We start from the raw sequence: 21,641 nt of genomic DNA on the forward strand, positions 1-21,641 counted from the left end.
CAATAAAAAGATATATATATATATATATATTTTTTTTTTCTTTTTTTTTTAAGTAACAACCTTCGCCGTTCCCGCTCGCTACGAGGTTTAAAAAAACATGCTTCAAAACGATATATCATAAGCTGGGAGAATCGGACACAAAGATCCTGTCGTTGAGCCGTTTTCCCTCGTTTTATGCGGGTACTTATCATGTTGTTGGTAGATGATAACCCTAGCGTCATAGGTTTTCTCAAAAATGGATTCTCCTGAAAGCAATCGCATCCCTGCCAAGTCGTCACCATCTCCGGCTGTCCAAGTAAGTGTCCGTTTTCCACAATCTCGTACTCGGTGATTTCACTTCACTGATCGTTGCCTCGTTATGTTTTGTCTTGGACTGTAATTTCGTTTTCATGGGTGTGTTTGCGGCTTTGATCAGATTATCTTTATGTGTGTTTGGTGGCTGAGAAAACAGGGGAAAGGAAAAGAAAATGAATCGAAATTTCGGTATTTTGGGGAGTTTTTAAGGGGTTTTATAGTTAGAATGAGGCGATTGTTAACAGAAATCTTTTGTGTTTAATTAAAGAAAGCTTTTGTATGAGCATGTTTGTGGTTTCACTCAATTTTCCATTGTTGGAGGCAATGGAAAATTCCCACAAGTTCAATAATTATTTTTGTACCAACTCATTACATTCAGAGTTGAATTCGGTGGTTTTGCTTCTTTCGATTGTAGGGATCCCCTTTTTTCAATTACATTAGCAATCTCTCTCCTATAAGGTCCGCGAAGGCAGCAAGATACGTACATAGTTTTTCACAAACTAACTTTGCTATCCCACCGCCGCCGGTGTTCACATCACCCCGTATAGATCCGCAGCGAGAGACAAGTTTCAGGTTTGAGAAATTATTGTAATTTTCTATTGAAGTGCATAAAATTGATTTCTTTCAACTGAAGAGTTTGATATTGACAGAGGAGAAATAGATGCAGCAGGTTCTGACCTCTATCGACAAGGTGATACCCATCTGAAGCCTGAGCCGATTCATTGCTTTCAAAAAGAAGATCAGTCTTGCAGTCCTTCAGGATGCATTGATGAATATCTGGCTGATCTTGTGGATATGGAAGACACTACAAAATCATCTGATCTGTGCGCACAATCAAGGAATGATAAGCCCATGATCTTGGAACGGTTCACTAGTCACAAAGATACCATCAACAAAGACTACAATCATGTTGATTCCCATATGTTTCTAGGCTCTTTTTCTGGATCACAACATCATGAGAAATTTTTGCCTCAGGTGAATAAATGAATGTAGTTTCATCATCTACATATTTGAATTGGTTTATTATGTTGTAAGTTCCCCAGAATATTTGGATTGCGGACTGCATATGTTCAAGATAATAAAGTTGTTGATTGTTCTCAGTCACTTCCTCAATCTTTGCAGAGCATTGAGACATATAATGATTTTGTTGATAGTTCAAGGTCAGCTTTGAGAGTAGCAGCTAAGGTAAAAATTATAGTCTATCATCATCATTTGGATAATGGTATCACCTGTGTTGGGTGGTTGTGTCAAAATTTATACCCCCCTATACAGTGAAAGGTAGTGCTACATTTTCCACTTGCTTTATTTTACATCGTTATGGTCTCTATGTGGTGCTGAATTTTGATTTAAAGTTCCTTGTTCTAATACTTGTTACTTGGTTTGGTAATGTTAGACTAATCTTATGGATTAAATCAATGATTTAATATTACTGCACAGAGTACTTGTTCTTAAGTTCTGTTCGAAACAACTTTTTAATACGGTAATACCTATGTCCTTCATTATTTGATTTAGTACAGAAACTTATTCAGGTAAATTTTCTTAATTTTACTTGTGAAAGAATCACTTTTTTTTTCTGTACCGTGTAACCACTGCCAAAAGGAATCTTCTTCTTTTTCCTAATTTTCAGAGTTTCTAACAATAGATAAGTTTTATCTTCAAATGTATAGGATGCTGATCAGCATCAACGTGGTATACGAAGACATCTTCAATTTGGGGTGACAATGTCCTGCAAGGATACTGGCAATGAGAATCATGATACCAACAATTTAAGCCTACCTGAAGGCCTTACACACTTTGGGAGTCTGGTTTCATATCACACTGAACCAAGTGGGATCTCCAACAGTTGGGGGGCGGGCAGTCGTGCCCAGACTGTAACTTTCCTGTCCTCCTCCTGCCCATCTCAATCTGTTATACCAGCTGAAAATTGTGGAAACCATAATATATCAGCTTGTACTCCATCTGATTTAGCATTGCCTTCAATTGGCGTCATCAGATCTGACTCAATGGGCTTAGATTCAAATGCAAGCCAAAAGTTGGTTGACAAACTGCATGCACGAGAGGAGAAGCAAATAGCTGTTAGGAATCATAGTTCATCAAAGGATTTGGATAGTATCTTAGTCTCATCTGTTGCCGGGGAAATTTATGCTCAAGTGGAAGATGATCAGCAGGAAACTCAGGCTGCTACAACAGTAAGTTCCGCAGCTTATAATTTTAACAGTATGCAGTCTCCATGTGTTGCTCTTCATTTGACATCTTGTGAGCAGCAGGTAGTTCCATATGATGGGAGGACACTCACTTCACAAAACGCCAACATGGTCGAAGACCAAGCGAGTCCTAAGCGAAATAGGTAAGTGAACATTTCGTTCTTTCGATTTGAACATTTTGACAGTTATTAATCTGTGCTATTTTTTCCATTGCTTACTCCAGTAATGGTTTGTTATGTATTTAGGAAAAGGACAAAATGCATCAATGAAAGTGAGGGCTGCAAACGTTGCAATTGTAAGAGATCAAAATGCTTGAAACTGTAAGTGACCATTGCCTTGCATGAAGCAAATTTCTAGAAGATTCTTCTAATGAACATGTTTTGAGGGCTATTTTGCTGTATTATGGAAATTGTCTCTCTATATATATATTGGGTATTATTGTTATATATAACTCAATAATAATGAATAGTGCTCTACAAGAGTGGCAACTAATTATCTGAGTTCTCCTTGCCCCAACACTTGTGGGATGACTTGCACGTTTTTATATTGGCCAACGGTTATATAATCTTGAGAAGTGTTGAATTTTTATTTGCAATTTTTTAGAGCACAGTTAAAAGCAACTTTGGCAATCCATTTAGACCTTCCTAACGGAAACAGAAAAGAAATGTTCTGTATACAATAAGCTATGAAACAGAAACTTTGGAAAATAGCGAATTCAAACTATACTGTTATTTTGCAATTTGTGTTAGCTGTGATTTTTGTCACTATGCAGTTATTGTGAGTGCTTTGCAGCTGGAGTTTATTGTCTGGACAGTTGTGCATGCAATAACTGCTTTAACAGGCCTGATTACGAGGACACAGTTCTTGATACACGACAACTAATTGAAGCCCGTAATCCACTTGCTTTTGCTCCGAAGGTTGTTAAGCATGCCATGGACTCTCCTGCAAATATTGTGGTAATCTTTCTTTCTTAAGTAACTTATCTTGTTCTCCAGCCTTGACAAGAAGTATTATTAAGATGAGAATAATATTCAGGAAGAAGGGAATTGGACAACACCATCATCGGCCAGGCACAAAAGAGGATGCAATTGCAAGAAGTCGAAGTGTCTTAAGAAATACTGTGAATGTTATCAGGTTTGTGAGCATTGTTGGCAATATTGCTGCAAAAATCCTTAAATGTCGGTTTTTCCGTTTTTTTTTCCTACTGCAATATCACAACTTTCTGATGGCGTGACAAAGCACTTCAACATTAGCATCATGTCTGATTAGTCTTCTTTAGGATAATAAGGAAAATCAATATACCTTATCCCTTTAGATGTGAGGTAGGGATAAGAAGGCAGATAGCATAAAATTCTTATCTTTTGATCTATTCTGACTAAACATTTTGCTTTATTTCAAGGCAAGAGTCGGATGTTCTAATGGATGCCGATGTGAAGGTTGTAACAATTCTTTTGGCAAAAAGATAGGTGAGAATTCAATTCTAGCACTTTGTTATTTCAAGTTTGTTTGACTGTATACTGAATTCCATTCTTGCCATCAGAAATAAAGTTAATATAAAACTGGCAATGCTTACATTTCCCCATAAAAGCCTTGAGAATTATGGTTGCATTTGACATGCACATGATATGTTAAGCTTTTTTCAGTTTTGTCCACTGACCAGGTGAGAAAACTAAAGGCCCTACTCTCTAATCTAGGATTGATTGTCAGTGGCCTTGGATGAAACAAATGAATTTTTTTCCTGAGCTTTGAAACTCTATTTCATAGAGAAATTCTTGCATCCAAACCCAGGATGATGATGCCAGGAAACTCTTACCTCATGTTACCTTCAAGAGGTGCTTTTAATTGCTATATCTGATATTCATTGTTATGATATGTTGCATTCTTTCTGTGATAATCACACATCTTATTATATCTGAGCTTGCAAAGCATGAGTTCACAGTGGATGTTTAATCTCTGAAATGCTTCTTTGAAATAAATGTGGCCTTCTTATGTACGTTTGCCTTGTAACTGCGGATCTTATTGCCTTGACTGTTTAAGTACCTTCTGGATCTGCTTTTTTCTGAAACAGTGATGATTAATGTCTGAAAATTCATGATCTCTACGCAGTGGACATTCCCCGATAAGAAGAATACACTGTGGAACTAGTGCAGGATCATGCACCTTTAAGAATTGTCTGATTTATAAACTCAACGTTGATGATAATTGAGAAGCTATTAAAGTTGGCTATCTTTCATCAAAACTTGGAAGCTAGATATTATTTTTCTATTCCTTTTTCCAAAGATGAAAGGAGACTGACTGTTTTATAACCATGGAATTGCAGAATCAATATATAGAAGAGCTGAAAAATGGAAGAATCCATCTCATGAGCAACTGGGCACTATGGAGACCCAAGATGATTTCATCAAATCAGGGAGAGCTCATCAGTTATCTTCAACGTGGGAAGAACTTGCTGATATGAGCCATCTGACTCCACTGTCACATTGTCATTCAGGGGCTGTGGCAACTTCAGCTTCTCTCAATATAGGGGACGGTTCAAAAGTTTCCCAAGCTCATGCATATCAGGAAAGGACCCTCCAGTCATCTGCTGGTTACCCTCATAGTCACCATTCACCCGTTAGTCCTACAACAAATCTATATAGAAGTAAGGTCCTGCCTGATATTAGTTCAGACAACCTTCTCTATGACATATTGGAGGATGATACACGAAAGATACTCGAGAATGCTTTGGCAGCAACAAAATCAGTGAAAGTTAGTTCACCGAATCAGAAACGTGTGTCTCCTCCACAAATTCGATCACAAGAGTTGAGATCAAGCAGTTCGCAGGGGTTGAGAAGCGGGCGCAAATTCATTTTGCCGGCCGTGCCATCTTTCCCTCCTCTAACTCCCTATAGCAAGTTAAAAGATGGAATTCAAGGAAGCCATGGTGATAGTAAAGATGGTACTAGCTGCCAGTGACGGGCACATCTTAAGTTGTGGTATGTGATTATTTCGTTGTTTTAAATACATTGCAATTTTGTGGATTTTGAGCTTTTGTTTGAAGGCATAACTAAGTAGGATGGTACTTTCCTAGGACATTCTGGCAACTGTTGACAAGCTCAGCCATTTTCTCCAAGACATCCAACAAGAATCATTTCCGCGATGACATTAAATTTTGACCTAATACATACTTTTGTAGCGTTAGGTTAATGTTGTTGACAGTTTAGTGAGGGTGCATATGTAAATGTTGGTTGCAAATAAGTGTTCATAGTGATTGGTAATAGCTCTTTTGAGCTTGTGTCTATAGAATGAATTTGGCAATTTGTTTCTTTACTGATAGATATGAACCAAGATGCCTTCCATTGGGCATAAATGCTGTTAATATTATCATCAATGGATAACTATGAAGTTGCATCTACAAAGCTGAGAAGGTAACTACACTATTTCTACTCTTCAGAATAGCAGTAAAGGTATTTTATGAAGAGATTTCAGTTACCTTTCCTGATTATCTGATGCCATTTGAAATTCTATGCAAGCAGGCAGAGAGACAGAGAAAGACAGAGGAAGGATCATATGACCAAACTGGTACACTGAACATTAAATTTAAGAAAACAAAATGGTGAGCAGAGTTGACTACAACCATTACTGCTAATTGCTACATTCTACAAGCTAAATAAAAGAAAAACACATTCAAAGCTTTATTTTTCAGGACAGGAAAGAAGACAAAAGGGAATTAGGAGAGTTAATTTATCTATACCATATACCCATTCTATTTACTACCTACTTATACAAATCCGTTTCTTTCCCTTATCTTGTTATTGTTCCCCGTTGTTCCTCATCACTAGTTCTCACTAGGAGTTATGTGCGTGATCCCTCAAGGCCCAGTTTTGCAGCAAGCCAATTGCGAACCTCATCCATTTCTTTAGGCACTGTGTAATGCCCAAGCCTGTAGAGTTATATTAAGATGCAAGATAATTTGCTTTAATTTCCATTAGGCAGTGATTAGTTAAATGCTGGTTAAAGAAGATGCTGAATATTTACCCATCATATGGTTTAAATGTGAGATGTCGAAAGCCAGCTGAATTTAAGGTGTGGGCAGATTTCTCTCCATAGTTGTAGGAGACTACGTCATCACCTGCATTGGATTAACAAGAGGGGTCATATTGCATAAACGATTAAACTAGAATAGAAGGTAGCATATTTTATAGACTACAATGCAGCTTCACTAGCATGTCATATGCCATGAATTGCTCATAACAAAATTAGCAAAACTAATTGTTTCACAAGGTGAAAGTGCAGAGTTAATTTCTACACATTCCATGCTATGGTAAGGTTATAGCCTTATAGGCAAAGTAAATATTGGGGCAGGGTCTACATTGCTCATACCAGTTGTTCAGTAATGATCAGATTCTTATTATTGATGGTAGTGAAAACATGGTATGCCATTTTCCTTTATATTGTGATACTGTTCTTATAATGTTCCACATCAGCTTGACGACTGTGCCTCTAGGAACTGTCAGCCCTTTAGGCAATAGTGTTTTCCATGTGGTACATGGAACAAACTTCATAAACATTTTAAAGATGAATTGGAGAAAGATACATACTTGATCCATGACAAAGCAAAATGGGCAAGGATGCTGCACGCCTTGCAGCCTCATGGGATCCTTCTATTTTGTTCTTTAAGCCCCTGCATGTTGACAAACTCTTAACTAACAAATATGGAATGTTCTCTAGATACAAAATGGCAACTGGATTTTTTTGTATAACAAGTGGATGAACTAGTCCCTCATCCATACATTATGAACACATATACCTCTTCTGATAACATAATATTGGCACTTATTATTATTGATATGTACTTAGCTAAAGAATAACGCATATAGTATTAGCAAAAGCCATCAAAAGATACTTTATGGTCATCAAGTCATATAGAATACTCAATTGGCATTCATCAAATGAAGTTTAGGACTTTAGGGGTTAATATAATAGCTCTAGGACTGAACGTTTTATTCGATAAGGAAATCTCAGAATCATCATACCTTGAACCTGGAAGCCATCCACTCAGTCCAACAACTGCTCTGAGATTGATAGGGTACAGATTGCCATTTCCATATCGTCCCAGTGCAGCACAAGTTGCAGAGTAGAGCGCTGTTGCGGCACCCATACTGAAGCCTCCAATACCAACTTTAACTGTTACAAAAAATTGTAAGATGTCTAAGCCAGAAAAATATCCATCCCAATACCTAAATACTACTTAGATTTGTAAACAGTAAAAAGTTGAGAAGTTCAACTTGAAAGCTGATAAATGCAAAGCACTTAGTAGTACAACAAAAGAGTTCTCACCTTTGAATTCAAGATAAGACTAGTTATAAACTGGCAAACACTAAAGCCATAATTTCATAAAACAGAATATCATTCAACTTTTACTATGAACTGAAATTTACTTGTTCCTTGACAATTATAGTATAATAAATACGCATTTTTATAAAACTTACAGCAGGACAAAAAATTGTGAGCAAATAAAACAGATGTTTGCAAAAGGTTAAGCCTTGAAAGTACCATCAGCAGGCTCTGTTGACAGTAAATTTGCAATATGTGCTGCTGAGGCATCTAAACCTTCACAGTCATCTGGACTATTTTCTGAAATCTCACCCACATCAAACCCTGCATAAATTACACAACTATTTTAGGTGATTTCCTATCAGGATAAGAGCAATGAAAAGTTTACTTTAATCATCACATAATTGAAATTGGAAGTGTAGTGCATTATACGTAGAAGGTGATGAAAACAAGTCTTACATGCAGTGCAAGGAAATCCACCCAGAAGTGCAACAGGACGTGTAGGAGCAGTTGGACAAATCCATTTAATCTGTATCATAGATTCAACAGTCAAAATGTAATTAAGGAGAAATATGAATAGACGTATTTCACCACTGGTGATGCAGTGGTAATATATAAATGCATGACAATTAACAAGATAGCAAATTATTAAACATGTGCATGCTTACATTCGGAAGAGGAAGGCTTTCCAGGAGCTGGGACCAGCTGCAAACAACCAAAGAGTAGAATGAGAAACATTTCTGGCTTTAGCTTATATTTCCTATACTATTACTCTATCTGGCAAACATAAGAATGCCGTTACAGATGGAAGCTCTTGTGACTCATAATTTGACAACCATTGCATTCTTCAAACATTGGGAATACAGTATTGAGCAAAGGCAGCATCCCAAAGGTGCAAGTAATATTGCAGACACTCAATAATGAAAAGAACAGAGCCAATTTTTATTGGATTGGGGATTTGTATGCACTGCACCATCATTTTGGGATTCAGATATAAAACATTTCTAGAAATAATTCATAGTTACTTGCATATGTGTAAATATCCTTCACTAAGCACCTTCTATGGTTGTTTAGTTGCCAAAGTTAAGTGAACTAGTGATCCCTATTCATGAATATGGATGTACTTTTTTTTCCCCAAATAAAAGTCTATCCAAATGGAACTTGGCATCCAATGAGACGATCATAGGAAAAGTGTATATATAATTCATGGGGCCGCCACTCTCCCCTTTGAATTTATTAGAACGAGAATATCAATGAAAGAAGCTCAACATCAAAATAAGAATTGGAAGAAGACGACATCATATGGACCCCTCCAATTTAGCTCTTGCTATTATGTTGACATTTGCCAAGTCTTTTTTATTTTTTTTCTTGTCCTTGGAGCCAAAAGACCATTCCAACACAAGAATTTGTACTTAACAAAAAAGCAAGAGAATAAAATTGGCAAGTCAGTGGACAAATATCACATGCTGACATTAATCATGTAGTTCCCAGTTTCCACTAGCCCAGTTACACTGTTTATCAAATGAAGTTAACAGAAACAATAATCAACAGCTTGGTTATAACATAGACATAAATAGATAGACCCAAAATACTCCAATTATATGGACTTCACAATGAACAACAAATTATATGAAACTCAGGTGTAAATCTAGAGTAATAGGATTTTACTTGGCTTTGGAACAGGAAGAGTTCAGAGTCTAAAGCAGGCATTGAAGGAATAAGAACAACTAGGCAATAAAGGAAAATGATGTAGGAAAAAAAAAATTAGCTGCAATACCTTGAACCATTGTCACCAAGACCATGTAACCAGACTATAGTGGCTTGATGTTTCCCTTTAGGCCTCACCACGTAAGTCCTCCCAAACTCAAAAGTTCTTCTGGCAGTTCTACTACCTAGAAATTGAAACAATAGATTTACTTATTAAATAACATGAAGTTCAAAGGATTAAAACAATAATAGGCATAAATCTTGTGTATCAACCAGGAAAAATGAATATTCATTTGAAGAAGATAAGGAATAAAACCCAATTCATTGAGTTGGGTGGTTATATTAAAATACAGGAAACAATGAATTAAGATCCATGAAAATAATGTATATAACTAATAGGATTCCATACCATATTCAGTTGAAAAGAGCAAAAACCACAAAAAGGATGAAAAGAAACAAACCAGAACCCATAGAAGGATGTTGTTGGTAGCTCATTTTGGTGATGCAACTGAACGCCTCACCTATGGTCAGTGAATGACTGAAGAGGAGCTGCTGCAATGAAGAAAACCCAGAAAGATGATGGCTATTTATAGTGTGGAAAAGGAATAAAACAGGTGAATATGCATATCTTTCCCTAGTAATTTAGGTGTAGTGTGTACACCAGCTATATATTAAAGCCTGAAACCACGTAGAAACTGAGAAAGGGGGAGGCATCCATTAAAAGGAGAGGGTAAAAAAGACAAGGACAAAAAAAGCAGGAAATCTTTTCAAGACCAGAGAGAATCCAAGCAGAGAAGAGCACGATCATCCGTTCCACAGCCACCCAGCTAGGAGAGAGGGGAGGCTGTGAGATTTGCAACATAGAGAGAATCTATGCTCATGGGCAGTAGCCAAAAAAAATAAAAAAATAAAGCAATCCCATCTATCAACAACAAAAACAACAATCAACGACAGCTCTCAAGAATATTTCTGAAAACTAGAAAGAATAAGTAAAAGAAAAAATCTTTTCTCAATCATTTGTTTATGAATTTGTCATGATTGACAGGTACCCATTAACCACAAAGCTACAGTATGTTTCAAGCCTCCAATTTATCACTCACAAAAAATAAAAAAAATCTGATGTAATGATGTATTCATGGACCGGAGGAAATCATGAGAATTAGGGTTTTAGGGTGTGTGTGTGTTATTTATTTATTTTCTCAAAGATTGAAAGTTCTTTGAAAGCCCAATTTGAAATTTAGTAACCAGAAACTTTCAAAATTTTAGTGAGCTTTTTATATGTTTATTTTATCATCTTAGCTAGAATTTAAGAATGAGGCATTCTCATAACCCAATAAAGAAAAAAAAATTAAATAAATTATTATAAAATCAAAGATTATTAGTCTAAATATTTCAAACAATAAAGAAAAATTAATTATAATTAAAATTTTAAATAAAGTCTCAACTAATTTCTTCATTAATAATATTAATATATAAAATTTCTCTTACAAGTGTATTTTGATTTATTGACATGAACATTTGTGTGAATATTTTAGCAACTTGATTTTTGTTTTTTGTTTTAGTGAAGAAAAGAAAGGAAAGAAAAGCATGTGAACTTTTTTCTCTCCTTCTGTCCTCCTTGCTTTTCTGCTTGCCACTAATATTAATATTTGTTTGTTTGCTTAGCTCAAGTCCCCACCAATAAAAAGTTTTGTTTGTTTATACTCATGAGGGTAGGCACCACAAGCACATAATAAGTCCAAAATTAAGCCTCCTCAGATTTTTTTTTTTTTTTTTCAATTAGAAGATTAAGAGAATGAGGGCTTGATTTTGACTTTATCAAATGAGTTACATGCCTCCGATTATTAAGATTATATTCGGTAATATTAATTATTTTAATAATTATTAAATATAAAATAATATTATTATTTATTAATTTTAGTGAAAATATTTTTTTAATTTTTAAAAATTAATAATAATTTTTCATGAATCATCCTCTTAATTTTTAAATATTAATATAAACATTGTATTATTGAACACTAAATATTACTTATAAGCTATTGCTGAACATGATCTAAATCAAGTCAAATTAAGCCTCTATAATGATTATTATGTGACAAGTGGCATTATGTTATCATTTCTATCTTTTTGTTAAAGTAAATGTTCTTGTATATACCCATTAACTGTTCTACATAAAGGTTCTTAGGTAAACATTTCTTAAACTCAGTTGTTCTCATTGAAATGTCTAAGAGGTGTATATATATATATATATATATATATATGGAAGTTAAAATTAGGAGTAAACAGATTATTTCACACTATACATACCAAATCCAACTTACCCATAAGATGGATTAGAGGGAACTTTTGTAAACCAATGTAAACTCTTCCCATTTTCTATATCTGATTTTTTTTTATTTTTTATTTTTAGGTTGTAATATTTCCAATAGCCAAGTCAAATGTTGGATGCCAATCTTACTTTTGCAAAATTTGCAAAGCATTGGAGATTCTTTATTAAAATTTACTCAAATTGTTAAAAGCTTTAAGAACTCATTTGTCCATTTTCCTCTCACTTCATTCCATTCTAATCTTATTTTATTTTATGAAATGCTAGAGGAATCTTTTCATGGGTGTCATTTCAATGAACATCACTTACTATTCAAAAAGGTTTAAATCCTAACTTCACTAAGCAGAATTCTCTGTGTATACTACAATTTTCAATCTAAATTCAGCACAAAACACCAAGAACAGTGAAAATTGGAATAAGGGCTGCTCTTCTTGATTGGTTATGCTAAATTTACAATCCAAGGTCAGTGGCACATATCCTATCTTGTGCAAGATAAGTCTTGGCATATGGAACCCACCAAACATCAAGTGTTTCAATGGACTACAGATTGAAATTTTCAATGGTTCCAGCTCTCCCTTCATCATATATCACAATGTAGGTCTCCTATAGGATGCAGCCTTATTGCTGCAGCAGGAACTAGTGGAAGAAACTTCTGTTTTTAATGCAGACAAAAATTGCATCCCATCAAATCCCTGTTTGAAACATAACCTTTCCTATAATGCAACCATTTCTTTCTATGTTTCCAATCTTTCTTGATTCTACTAAGAATCATAGCTTTATAACTAGACATACACTAATGTCCCACTGAGTTTCTAGGGTTTTTTTAAGCTGCCAATACATGTTTAGGTTCTAAAGACATTACTTAACTAGTTGATTAAACACTTGGAATAAGATTGCTGACATGGCGAATCGCAATTAGTTACCACAGTAAATGGTGGCATCAAATTTCCCTACTAAGTCAATCAATATTTAGATTAGGGCAATTTTCCCTCCTTTGTGGGGAAAAAAAAAATTGGTGCTACTTTATGTTTTGTCAACCCTTTCCTTCCTTGCTAGGGGAGAGCAGTTTTCGGTTTAAACCAAAAAACTGAACCGAACCGATTCAATTCGATTCAATCGGTTTGATTTTAAAATTCAATCGATACGGTTCGGTTTATAATTTTGATAATTTCGGTTAATAAGTTAGGTTCGGTTATTTTCATAAAAAAAAAAAAAATCGAACCAAACTGAACCGAAATTATTAATATATATCAGAAATCAAAGAAAATCGAACCAAATCAAATTGAACCAAAATGAAATCAAAGAAAACCGAACCGAACCTTAAGATTTTTGAGTTTTGATTTCTATTTTTTTTTTGTTTTTATGTTTTATTATTTAGATTTAATGTTAAAATATGAAATTTTATAAATTTTGATTTGATCGATTTAAAACCGAACCAAACCGATATTTATCAGTTCGATTCGGTTCGATTTTCTCTTATTAATCGGTTTGGTTTGGTTTTTAAAATTTTTTATTTTTGATTTTCGGTTTTATCGGTTCGGTTCAGTTCAAAACTAAACCGACCATTTGCACACCCCTATTCCTTGGCCCACACTCAATGTGGGAAGAATCAATCTCAATTACAAAATGGGATTATACTAAACTTATGGATTTATCTAACAGTAGAGACAACAGATGCTGTTGGCACTAGTACAATGTGGATTCATTAGTGGATATAAATTACTCAAGTTGGCTATTTCTACAAGGGGAGATTCGATCCATCGTGAATTTAAAATACAAATATGTGAAATTCATATATTTAATAGGTGAATTTCTTATATATTCTGTGTCTTGAATCTATAATGAATCGGATCGAGACAAAAAAATTCAGAATAATAATAATAATAATAATAATAATGGGGCAACAAGTTGGAACCTTTCAAGTAATTGAAAAATTAATTGGGTTATTAATTAATTAATTATAGTTCTGTTTTGGTTGCTCATAAGCTGGCTTCCAAATGAAATAAATTATAGCTAACACTCTATAGGAGACATCAAGGTTCTAATTTCAACATTGTGAATAAAGTGAAAAGGCATAATGTTTTCAAGGTAAGAAGCTGGTGCTCACTTACTGACTAGACATTTGTGAACCAAAACAAGAATAGCTTAGGTTTACCTATATCCTGCATTTTTATGTATTAAACTGAAAATAAACTAATTAGTGAATGTGAATTAAAGAAGTAAGCTAAAAAAATAATTTATGGAGGCTTGTAGGATAGGTAGGGAAGAATTATGTTAGGCTAGGAGAAAAAGACCATTTGTTATTTTGATCATTTTACAATACAGGGTGGAAAGGTTCAATCTTGAAGAATAATTAGTGGGATTTTGTGAGGAGATAGATTTTGTTCTGCTATTCAATTTTTGCTTAAATCCCTTGTTCCAATGCTATCAAGTGGTAAATTTTAGAATATACTAGAGATGCTTTTCATTTATATAAATATGAGATTCACTTTTAATAATTTTTTTAAATATTTCATAGGTGTTTCTAATTTAATATATCGAATCGATCTATTAAGAAATAAAGCGCTCTCAATAAATATTTTCTTTATTTACGAAAATCGAATTATGAATAAAATCCACGATGTGAATTAGTTTAAAATCCCTCAACCATCATGATAGCTCACAATTACTTATTTTCAAATTTAAAAATTTGATGGGCATAGGAATATGATACGGTGGGCAAGGGAGTTTGGAATAGATGGATTGGACAAGTTATGAAATAGGAGGAAATGTGAGATTCATCTACAAATTCCAATAATAATAATAGAAAAAGTGGTTGCCAAAATATCAAAATCCTTCTCCATGATCTCTCCTCTGCCCATTATTTAAATTGCAAAAGGAATATTATATAGAAGTTGATGTTTGTTGCTAATGCTTTCCTTCCTATCTATTCTGCCATTTTCGTTTATATTTGGTCAGATTGTCAGTACAGAATTTTGAATCCATTCCTGATTTGATTCCTTCTCATGCCATTCTTCAACAACTTACTAATTTTGCATTTATTTATAGGTATCTTGTGCTGCGAAATTGCCAGTTAAGAAAAAGTTTTATATATATTATATAATTTTAATATTATAAGAACCGCCTTACAATTTATTTTAAAATTAATCTCAATTATGTAATTGAAAATTCGTTGGTCTACTATGATTAATATTTTGTGGCTTTGAAAATCTTTGAGAAAGTTGTCGTATTCGAATTTAATTAATATTTTTATTATTAAAATTTATCTTAAATTTATTTTAAATTTATTCTCAAATACTAAACTCATTTCAAAATCAATTATTATTATTTAAAAAATACTTAAATTATTAAATATACTTTAATTAATAACTTACATAAAAATATCTTTTTAATTAATAATTTATATTTAAAAATCTAATAATTTTATAAATTTTAAAAATTCTATTTATTTAAAATATAATATATGAAAATTTATAATATTATTATAAAAAATATTATTTAATTAATTATTTATATAAACGAATTTGAATAATTGATACTCAATATGCAAAATTTAAATCCGACATGAATATGATATAGATATCATTCCTCAAATCTAAATCTAATTATATATTACTCATATTTGTCATATTAAAATTCGATCAAATTAAATACTCATTAAATACTCATAAATATTTAATTCATTGTAATTTTCAAGACTGAGGGCACTCCACTCAATTCTCTATTTGATTGGTATTTATTTAATATTAAGATGTTGGGAACGAATAGGAAATGAAAAATATTTTGAATTCGAATTTCTTTATCTAATTTTTGTGAGATTAATCAACTTAATAGTGAGAAAATATCTCATTGAATATTCTATATTTATCATTTTAATTTATTGACTCTCAAAATATTTTTACAATTTATTAAAATTTAAATTTCTTAACTCAAACAACCTATCCAATACCAATGGTAGGTTTATGTTATCACCTCAACCCAAGGTGGCGGCTTGGCTACATGCACTCACGTTTTTTATTCAAGCTCAATATTTCCTGGCTGCATAAACATAAATTTGAGAGTTTGATGCACCTCGTAGCAGTGACTTAAATTATGGACGATAATGCTCGTCCAATAATCTAGAGCCGAACAGAAGCCCCTTTTATGCAGTTACAAAGAGAGAGAGAGAGAGAGAGAGAGAGAGAGAATAATAAAACGTTAGGCAAATGAATTCCCTTTCCAAATTGATCCTTATTCCATTGGAACTTTCTGTTTGATCTCCTATGTTGATACCCTGCTAGGTATCTTCCATTCAACACAACAGCAAGTTGATGAAAATACAAAAATATTCCTTGCACATGAAAAATTAAAATGTTACAAATTTGATTCTTGAAGATAAAAGAACTGGAAGTGTAATTAGAATATCCCCCTCATGAGAAAACCAACCCATGGCTGTTCTGCTTCATCACATCAATGTCAACAAGATACTTATTATCCTCTAAATGGAGCTAGGCATCACATTACAACCACAAACTCCGTACTCCTTAATATGCCTGTGATGAAGCAAATGAACAACACATGGTGTTGCAATAGAAGAATGTGACATGGCAAATACCAAGGTAAAAGTTGTATGATACTCTTTCACACTAACTTTTAAGTTTCATGAAAGAATAGAAGTGTAGCCATCAATTATTTGGCAATGCATTAAAGGAAACCTAACGAGATCCATGATTCCAACAGATGACCAATCTTTGTCTACATTATCACCAAAAAGATACCGTCCCATCAGTTGCAAAAGCAACAGCCACAAAAGATTAAAAGACTAATTGAAAACAAACAAACAAGACATTCAGTTTCTGAACTTCAATGCTTCATCGTATCCTGGAAATTGTCTCATCATCTTCCTGAATTTTATTCCAAGAGGAAAACTGAAAAATGCTGTAATTAGTGATGATCTTCATCGTCTCCATGCCCATCAGGAGGTCCTCCAGGGCCCACTACTTCCAGCTGTTAAATCACCAACAGAATAATCAGGAAATTTCTACAATTCGAAAAAAAACCTAGAATATCTGGCGTGGAAGTGCAGTAGAGACAGTTGACCGAAACATTTGATACATTCATCCAAATCCAAGCATCTTTCAGGGAAAGATGATAAATGAACATTTGCTTAAACATTAAGCTCATTCAATTCTGCTGAAGTTAAATATTTTATATGACATGATGCATTATAGTATAAATTCCAATCAGAACCTAGCCAAACTAAACAATCAAAATACAGTCTAAATAAAATATTAAACAATGAATAATTTTATCTTAGTCAATATATGATTAATTAAAGGTAGCAAAGCATATGATTTTGCCCCACTTTTAATTTGATAATGATCAAGACATCTATTCTTATCAGTGATAAAAATATATCATAAATATATACCTCATGGTCATGGAGTAATTTGTCATGTGAATATTGGTTGATCATTCACACCATGTCAATTAAGTATACAGTGAAACCATCTATTATGACAATCAATTGGCCAACCACAGTGGTTATAGATCTCTATCTAAATCCAGATCTAGCGCAATACAAAGTAGAAGCAAAATAATAAACACTACAAACTTCGAGTAATATCAGTTCTGATCTCCTACTCACCACAAAGTACTGCGAGCAAACTGGACATTCATGAGGCTTGCCTTTCTCCAGCCAAAACCAAACAACGTCATGCTCATCCTCTGTAGTTAAAAAACATGCAAACTGTGTCAAATTGATTTTCATGATATGCATAATTATGTTGATTTAATTCAATGAATCAACAGCCACAGCAGCAGCAGCAGCAGCAGTAGGGAGAGAGAGAGAACAAGAAAAAAATAAAACCCACCTCCTTCACCTCCAGGGCAACCAACAATTCTCTTGTCATAGTATGACTTGACAACAGCCGGAGCTTCCTGAAAAAGCGCACCAAATATACACATGTTAAATTTTTATTGCAAAATAATAATAATAATAATAATAATAATAATAATGCAGTTCTAGCAAGAGACATTTTACAAACTGAAGGCAAACAAGCGCAGATTAAACAAAATAATAAGTAGATAATATGTAGTTCACAATTTAAGGTGAACATTAGATGATGATTCATACAAAAAAAATCCTGAACAAAATTGGTTATTGGTTGATGTTCAAATCTCTAGCCTTAATCCTAGGAGTTGGTCAATGGGAAACTATTACCATTGAATTATTGACAGCCGAAGCAAAACTTTAGTAGAATTGTGCTTAAAACTCAGAACAGATAAATGTGAATCCGTATCCCTCTAAAATAAACCTAAAACAAACATAAAATTCCAATAGAAATCCAGTTCACAAAATAAAATATTAGAGAAAAATAGATTACATTTGTATATGGAAGGGACTATCATCTTTTTCCTTTTTTTTTTTTTTTTTTTTGAAAGAAAAGGTATTATCATCTTGCTTCAGTTCATTATAGACCAACAAGACCACACAAAACTGAAGTAACCCAGACTAAAAATTTCATTAGGCCTATTATAGTGTTTAGTTTGGCTAATAAAATATAATTTAGCAACTGCAAACCTACATTACATCTTTATAAAGGTCAAGTTACTTAATAAATACAGAAGAACTCAACAATAGAACTTGTGATAATGATCTTCAAAAGGCCAGAGAGGCTCTTATTTTAGAAGAGAGATAGAAGACATGCTTCCTTCTAGTTTGTGTTGGGGGCAATACTTAAACAAAAATCATAGTTAGAACAGCTCATTGTGACAAGACAAATAAAGAATAAATTAGCTTACCATTAATCAAACCCCCAGATGAAGAATATGGCTTACTCATTATCACATTTTAACATGTAGAGGAGCACAACACTGAGAAATCATTAGCAAGCATGCTGTGGCCCTCATGCCAACTTTAAAGGCTAACCATAAAAAACATATAAATCTTATGGTAAAAATGTCTATTAAATTTCATAATCAAAGAACACTTGGGACCTAGGTTTTGAGGCCGAGGATGAGGAGGATGGTGGCTAAATGGTGGTAGGCTTATCAAGTTTGGGCTATTGACTTCTAAGTTCACACCATTATTAGTATCATATAGAATTAAGAAAGGAAAGGTGGCTCGAAGAGGAGGGTAAAAGATGCTAGGTGAGGATAAGTCCAAAAGGTGGTTGTCTAACATCATCAGGTGGTAAAATTGTTTTGGTAACCTTTGTTCCGCTTAATGACAACCAACTTTTAGAACATGTATGGGCTACCCCTGTTAAAAGAAAAACTAACACAATTGTAGATGCACACAGCTTGGTCTTTTTCTATACACTTAGCTGGCTAAAAAGTAATTTTTGGACACGACTATTTCATTAATGGAACCAAATTCCAATGACAACTTAATTGGATTTTCGAAAAGGATGACTAACTTGTTAACAATACTAAACGTTAGGGGAATTTTAGCAATTTACCCTTCTATTTTAAAATTGAAAAATGCAAAAATAACTGCCAATGGGGGAAAACTGCAATGACAACAAAAAAAAAGTGACCCAACCTGACCCAAAGCCCAAGGGTTAGGTTTGACCTGAAATGTGATGCAAATCCATCTAACCAAAATCAATTTCCACCTCTACCAATTACTAGTAAAATGGTACAAGTATCAGTAATACAGTTTTGCTTTCTTCAAAGCAGTGATTGTTTGTTTGCACTTTGCTGCCAAACTTAACAACAGATAAATAAGATATGCTGAATTTTGCTTTAAATCCATGTTTAGTCACCTCCTCAATCATACAATCCACTGCAATCATCCACAAGAAAAATAGAATAAAGTAATATTTAGGAAATATCAGGTATATACATCCTGGAATAACCACATTAAGGCAAAAGAGATTTTTTTTTTTTAAATAATAATAAGGTAGTTACATACTAGAAATCTCTCTCTTTTTTTCACCCATTTTTTGAGCAAGCATCAATTGTTAAAAACAGACCTCATACCATATAAGTAGATCATTCCTCATGCTAAGTTAAAAAATATTTAGGAGATATGAGATTTCAATGAAAAATAAGCTTCTATGGGACACTGATAGACTATAGGCAACCATCTATTAAATCACTTTAGTGGAGATCAATCTTAGTTATGCAATACAGCATAAAATAAAACACATATTTATTGTTGAAATTGGAAACCACTAACCTTTGTGCCAAAAGGACCAACAGGATGGTTAATTTCAAGAACATCCTTCCCCTATTCAAAACAAACAAACAAAGCAAGGGTAATACTTCAATTAGTGACAAAAATCCATTGATTTAAAGAATCAAACAAGGGAACCAAAATAACATTTGGTTAAGAAGAGAATGCATATGCATGATGAATAAATTTTCATAATTTGCTCCAAAGTAAACAAAATATCCAACTAAGGCTCCTTTTGTTTTGCGGAAAATATTTTCCTCAAAACATTTTTCACATTTTCTAACATTTGGAATAATCGGGAAATGGGTCAATGGAAAATATTTTCTTGGCCAAATGGAAAACTAAGTCATTTTCTGGACTTTGACAATCTTATTAAAATGTAAAAAAACTTATACATGCATGATAAAAACACATAGCATTAGTTTAATATTACAACCTAATAATGGAAAATATCTTTATGGAAAACATTTTCTTAAAAAATAATTTTCATGAAAAATATTTTCCATATATAAGTTATTTTTGGAGATACAAACAGGCCCTAAATGCAACTAAAACTACTACTCGTGATGGCATTTAATTTTCCATTACCCGAAAACCAATAAAATAAAATTCACGCGCTTGCCAATTTATTAGTTCTTTAGCGTTAAAACAATACTTTAATCCTTTTTGTATTCCGTAAACCAAGAATAACTACCTGAAGCTCAGCTTCAAGCTCCTCGCGCTCATGTCCAGTAGCAATAGGCATTACATCCTCAATCCTCTTTTTCACAGCACCATCTGCTTAAAAATAGTTAATTCATTACATATAGACACGTGCATTTGAACAAACATGCCCACTATTACATTGCTCACCTTAAATCTACCCCAACTCAAATTTCTTATATGCCTATACATAAAAATAAAAGAATACGCCCATTTTTCAAATGGTACATAGACAAATTTGCCTGTGTATGCTTATAACTAATCATTTTCTACCAAAATGAGTTAACAGACGCAATTTAGGATATTCTCCCCTGATACATAACTAACTATAATCATGGAAGCATAAATGCATTTATTTCCATACATAACCACACATACCATAATCATGGAAGCATAAATGCACTTATTTCCCGCCATAGCGATACAAAGGCCAAATAAATCGAACAGAATATACGAAAAGATAATATAGCTATACAGATATACAAATATGAAAGTGAAGTGAAGATCTGAAGTATAACCTGAATCGATACTGAAGTAGCGATTGGAGAGAGAAGCGGAAGGCGATGGGGAAATGAAGAATCGATTAGAGGAAGCAAATCGGGAGACGGCGGAAGCAGATCGATAGGAGGAGGCTAGGGTTTTGAGCTGTGAAGAAAGTGCTCTTCTCCACATCTTCGTCGTTTTGGTGGATTTAGATTCTGTGTTCTCTTGTGACTAAAGGTCACACCCTGTATGTATCTCTGGTTTCTATCTGATCTTTAGCTTTCTCTCTGTAGACTCTTAACAATAATTTCAGGGAAAATGGGAAATGGAGAGAAAAGCCAAATATGGGGATTGACTTGGCACGTGCGAAATTGAGAATTCTTGTTTTTTTTTTTTTTTGAGAAATCGTAAATATCAGTTAAATTCTTTTTTTTTTTTCTTAATCCAA

The 21,641-nt window shown here is 33.6% G+C and overlaps 3 protein-coding genes across 4 annotated transcripts; 1 reads left to right on the top strand and 2 right to left on the bottom strand.

The window, feature by feature from the left end:
• Positions 1–69: 69 nt before the first annotated feature.
• Positions 70–5,795, top strand: LOC110646971 (protein tesmin/TSO1-like CXC 3). Of its 2 annotated transcripts, none has more exons than XM_021800595.2 (12): positions 70–295; positions 710–867; positions 945–1,269; positions 1,417–1,479; positions 1,962–2,483; positions 2,559–2,641; positions 2,744–2,818; positions 3,271–3,454; positions 3,534–3,632; positions 3,898–3,964; positions 4,819–5,473; positions 5,569–5,795. In XM_021800595.2, exons 1-11 carry the CDS (start codon positions 236–238, stop codon positions 5,451–5,453), a joined length of 2,271 nt encoding a protein of 756 aa, XP_021656287.2. In that variant the 5' UTR covers positions 70–235; the 3' UTR covers positions 5,454–5,473; positions 5,569–5,795. The 2 variants fall into 2 exon arrangements, with proteins under 2 accessions (XP_021656287.2, XP_021656288.2); XM_021800596.2 differs by having other exon boundaries at positions 2,562–2,641.
• Positions 5,796–6,048: 253 nt separating this feature from the next.
• LOC110646972 (uncharacterized) lies at positions 6,049–10,919 on the bottom strand. The gene is made up of 9 exons (XM_021800597.2): positions 9,983–10,919; positions 9,592–9,706; positions 8,483–8,519; positions 8,274–8,343; positions 8,034–8,138; positions 7,514–7,664; positions 7,079–7,161; positions 6,516–6,609; positions 6,049–6,420 (listed from the first exon to the last, which is right to left on the bottom strand). The coding sequence occupies exons 1-9, from the start codon at positions 10,014–10,016 to the stop codon at positions 6,333–6,335; spliced, it is 777 nt and encodes a 258-aa protein (XP_021656289.2). The 5' UTR covers positions 10,017–10,919; the 3' UTR covers positions 6,049–6,332.
• A 5,519-nt stretch (positions 10,920–16,438) lies between these two features.
• LOC110646969 (putative cytochrome c oxidase subunit 5b-like) lies at positions 16,439–21,546 on the bottom strand. The gene is made up of 6 exons (XM_021800594.2): positions 21,229–21,546; positions 20,703–20,785; positions 20,012–20,062; positions 17,700–17,766; positions 17,474–17,553; positions 16,439–16,833 (listed from the first exon to the last, which is right to left on the bottom strand). The coding sequence occupies exons 1-6, from the start codon at positions 21,380–21,382 to the stop codon at positions 16,771–16,773; spliced, it is 498 nt and encodes a 165-aa protein (XP_021656286.2). The 5' UTR covers positions 21,383–21,546; the 3' UTR covers positions 16,439–16,770.
• Positions 21,547–21,641: the final 95 nt, after the last annotated feature.

Source organism: Hevea brasiliensis, chromosome 1 (assembly GCF_030052815.1).
Source record: "Hevea brasiliensis isolate MT/VB/25A 57/8 chromosome 1, ASM3005281v1, whole genome shotgun sequence".
Taxonomy (NCBI): domain Eukaryota; kingdom Viridiplantae; phylum Streptophyta; class Magnoliopsida; order Malpighiales; family Euphorbiaceae; genus Hevea; species Hevea brasiliensis.

Bases quoted from the DNA above. Each gene is read 5' to 3' on its own strand.
- LOC110646971 (XM_021800595.2), top strand. From the start codon at position 236: ATGGATTCTCCTGAAAGCAATCGCATCCCTGCCAAGTCGTCACCATCT. The intron at 1,270-1,416 runs GTGAATAAATGA...CAATCTTTGCAG, and splicing joins ATGAGAAATTTTTGCCTCAG to AGCATTGAGACATATAATGA. The intron at 3,965-4,818 runs GTGAGAATTCAA...ATGGAATTGCAG, and splicing joins TTCTTTTGGCAAAAAGATAG to AATCAATATATAGAAGAGCT.
- LOC110646972 (XM_021800597.2), bottom strand. From the start codon at position 10,016: ATGAGCTACCAACAACATCCTTCTATGGGTTCTG. The intron at 8,344-8,482 runs GTAAGCATGCAC...TCTATGATACAG, and splicing joins AAAGCCTTCCTCTTCCGAAT to ATTAAATGGATTTGTCCAAC. The intron at 7,162-7,513 runs GTATGATGATTC...GTCAACATGCAG, and splicing joins GGATGGCTTCCAGGTTCAAG to GGGCTTAAAGAACAAAATAG.
- LOC110646969 (XM_021800594.2), bottom strand. From the start codon at position 21,382: ATGTGGAGAAGAGCACTTTCTTCACAGCTCAAAACCCTAGCCTCCTCC. The intron at 17,767-20,011 runs GTTAGTGGTTTC...GCGCTTTTTCAG, and splicing joins TTGGTCCTTTTGGCACAAAG to GAAGCTCCGGCTGTTGTCAA. The intron at 16,834-17,473 runs GTGAGTAGGAGA...GTGATTTAACAG, and splicing joins TTTGCTCGCAGTACTTTGTG to CTGGAAGTAGTGGGCCCTGG.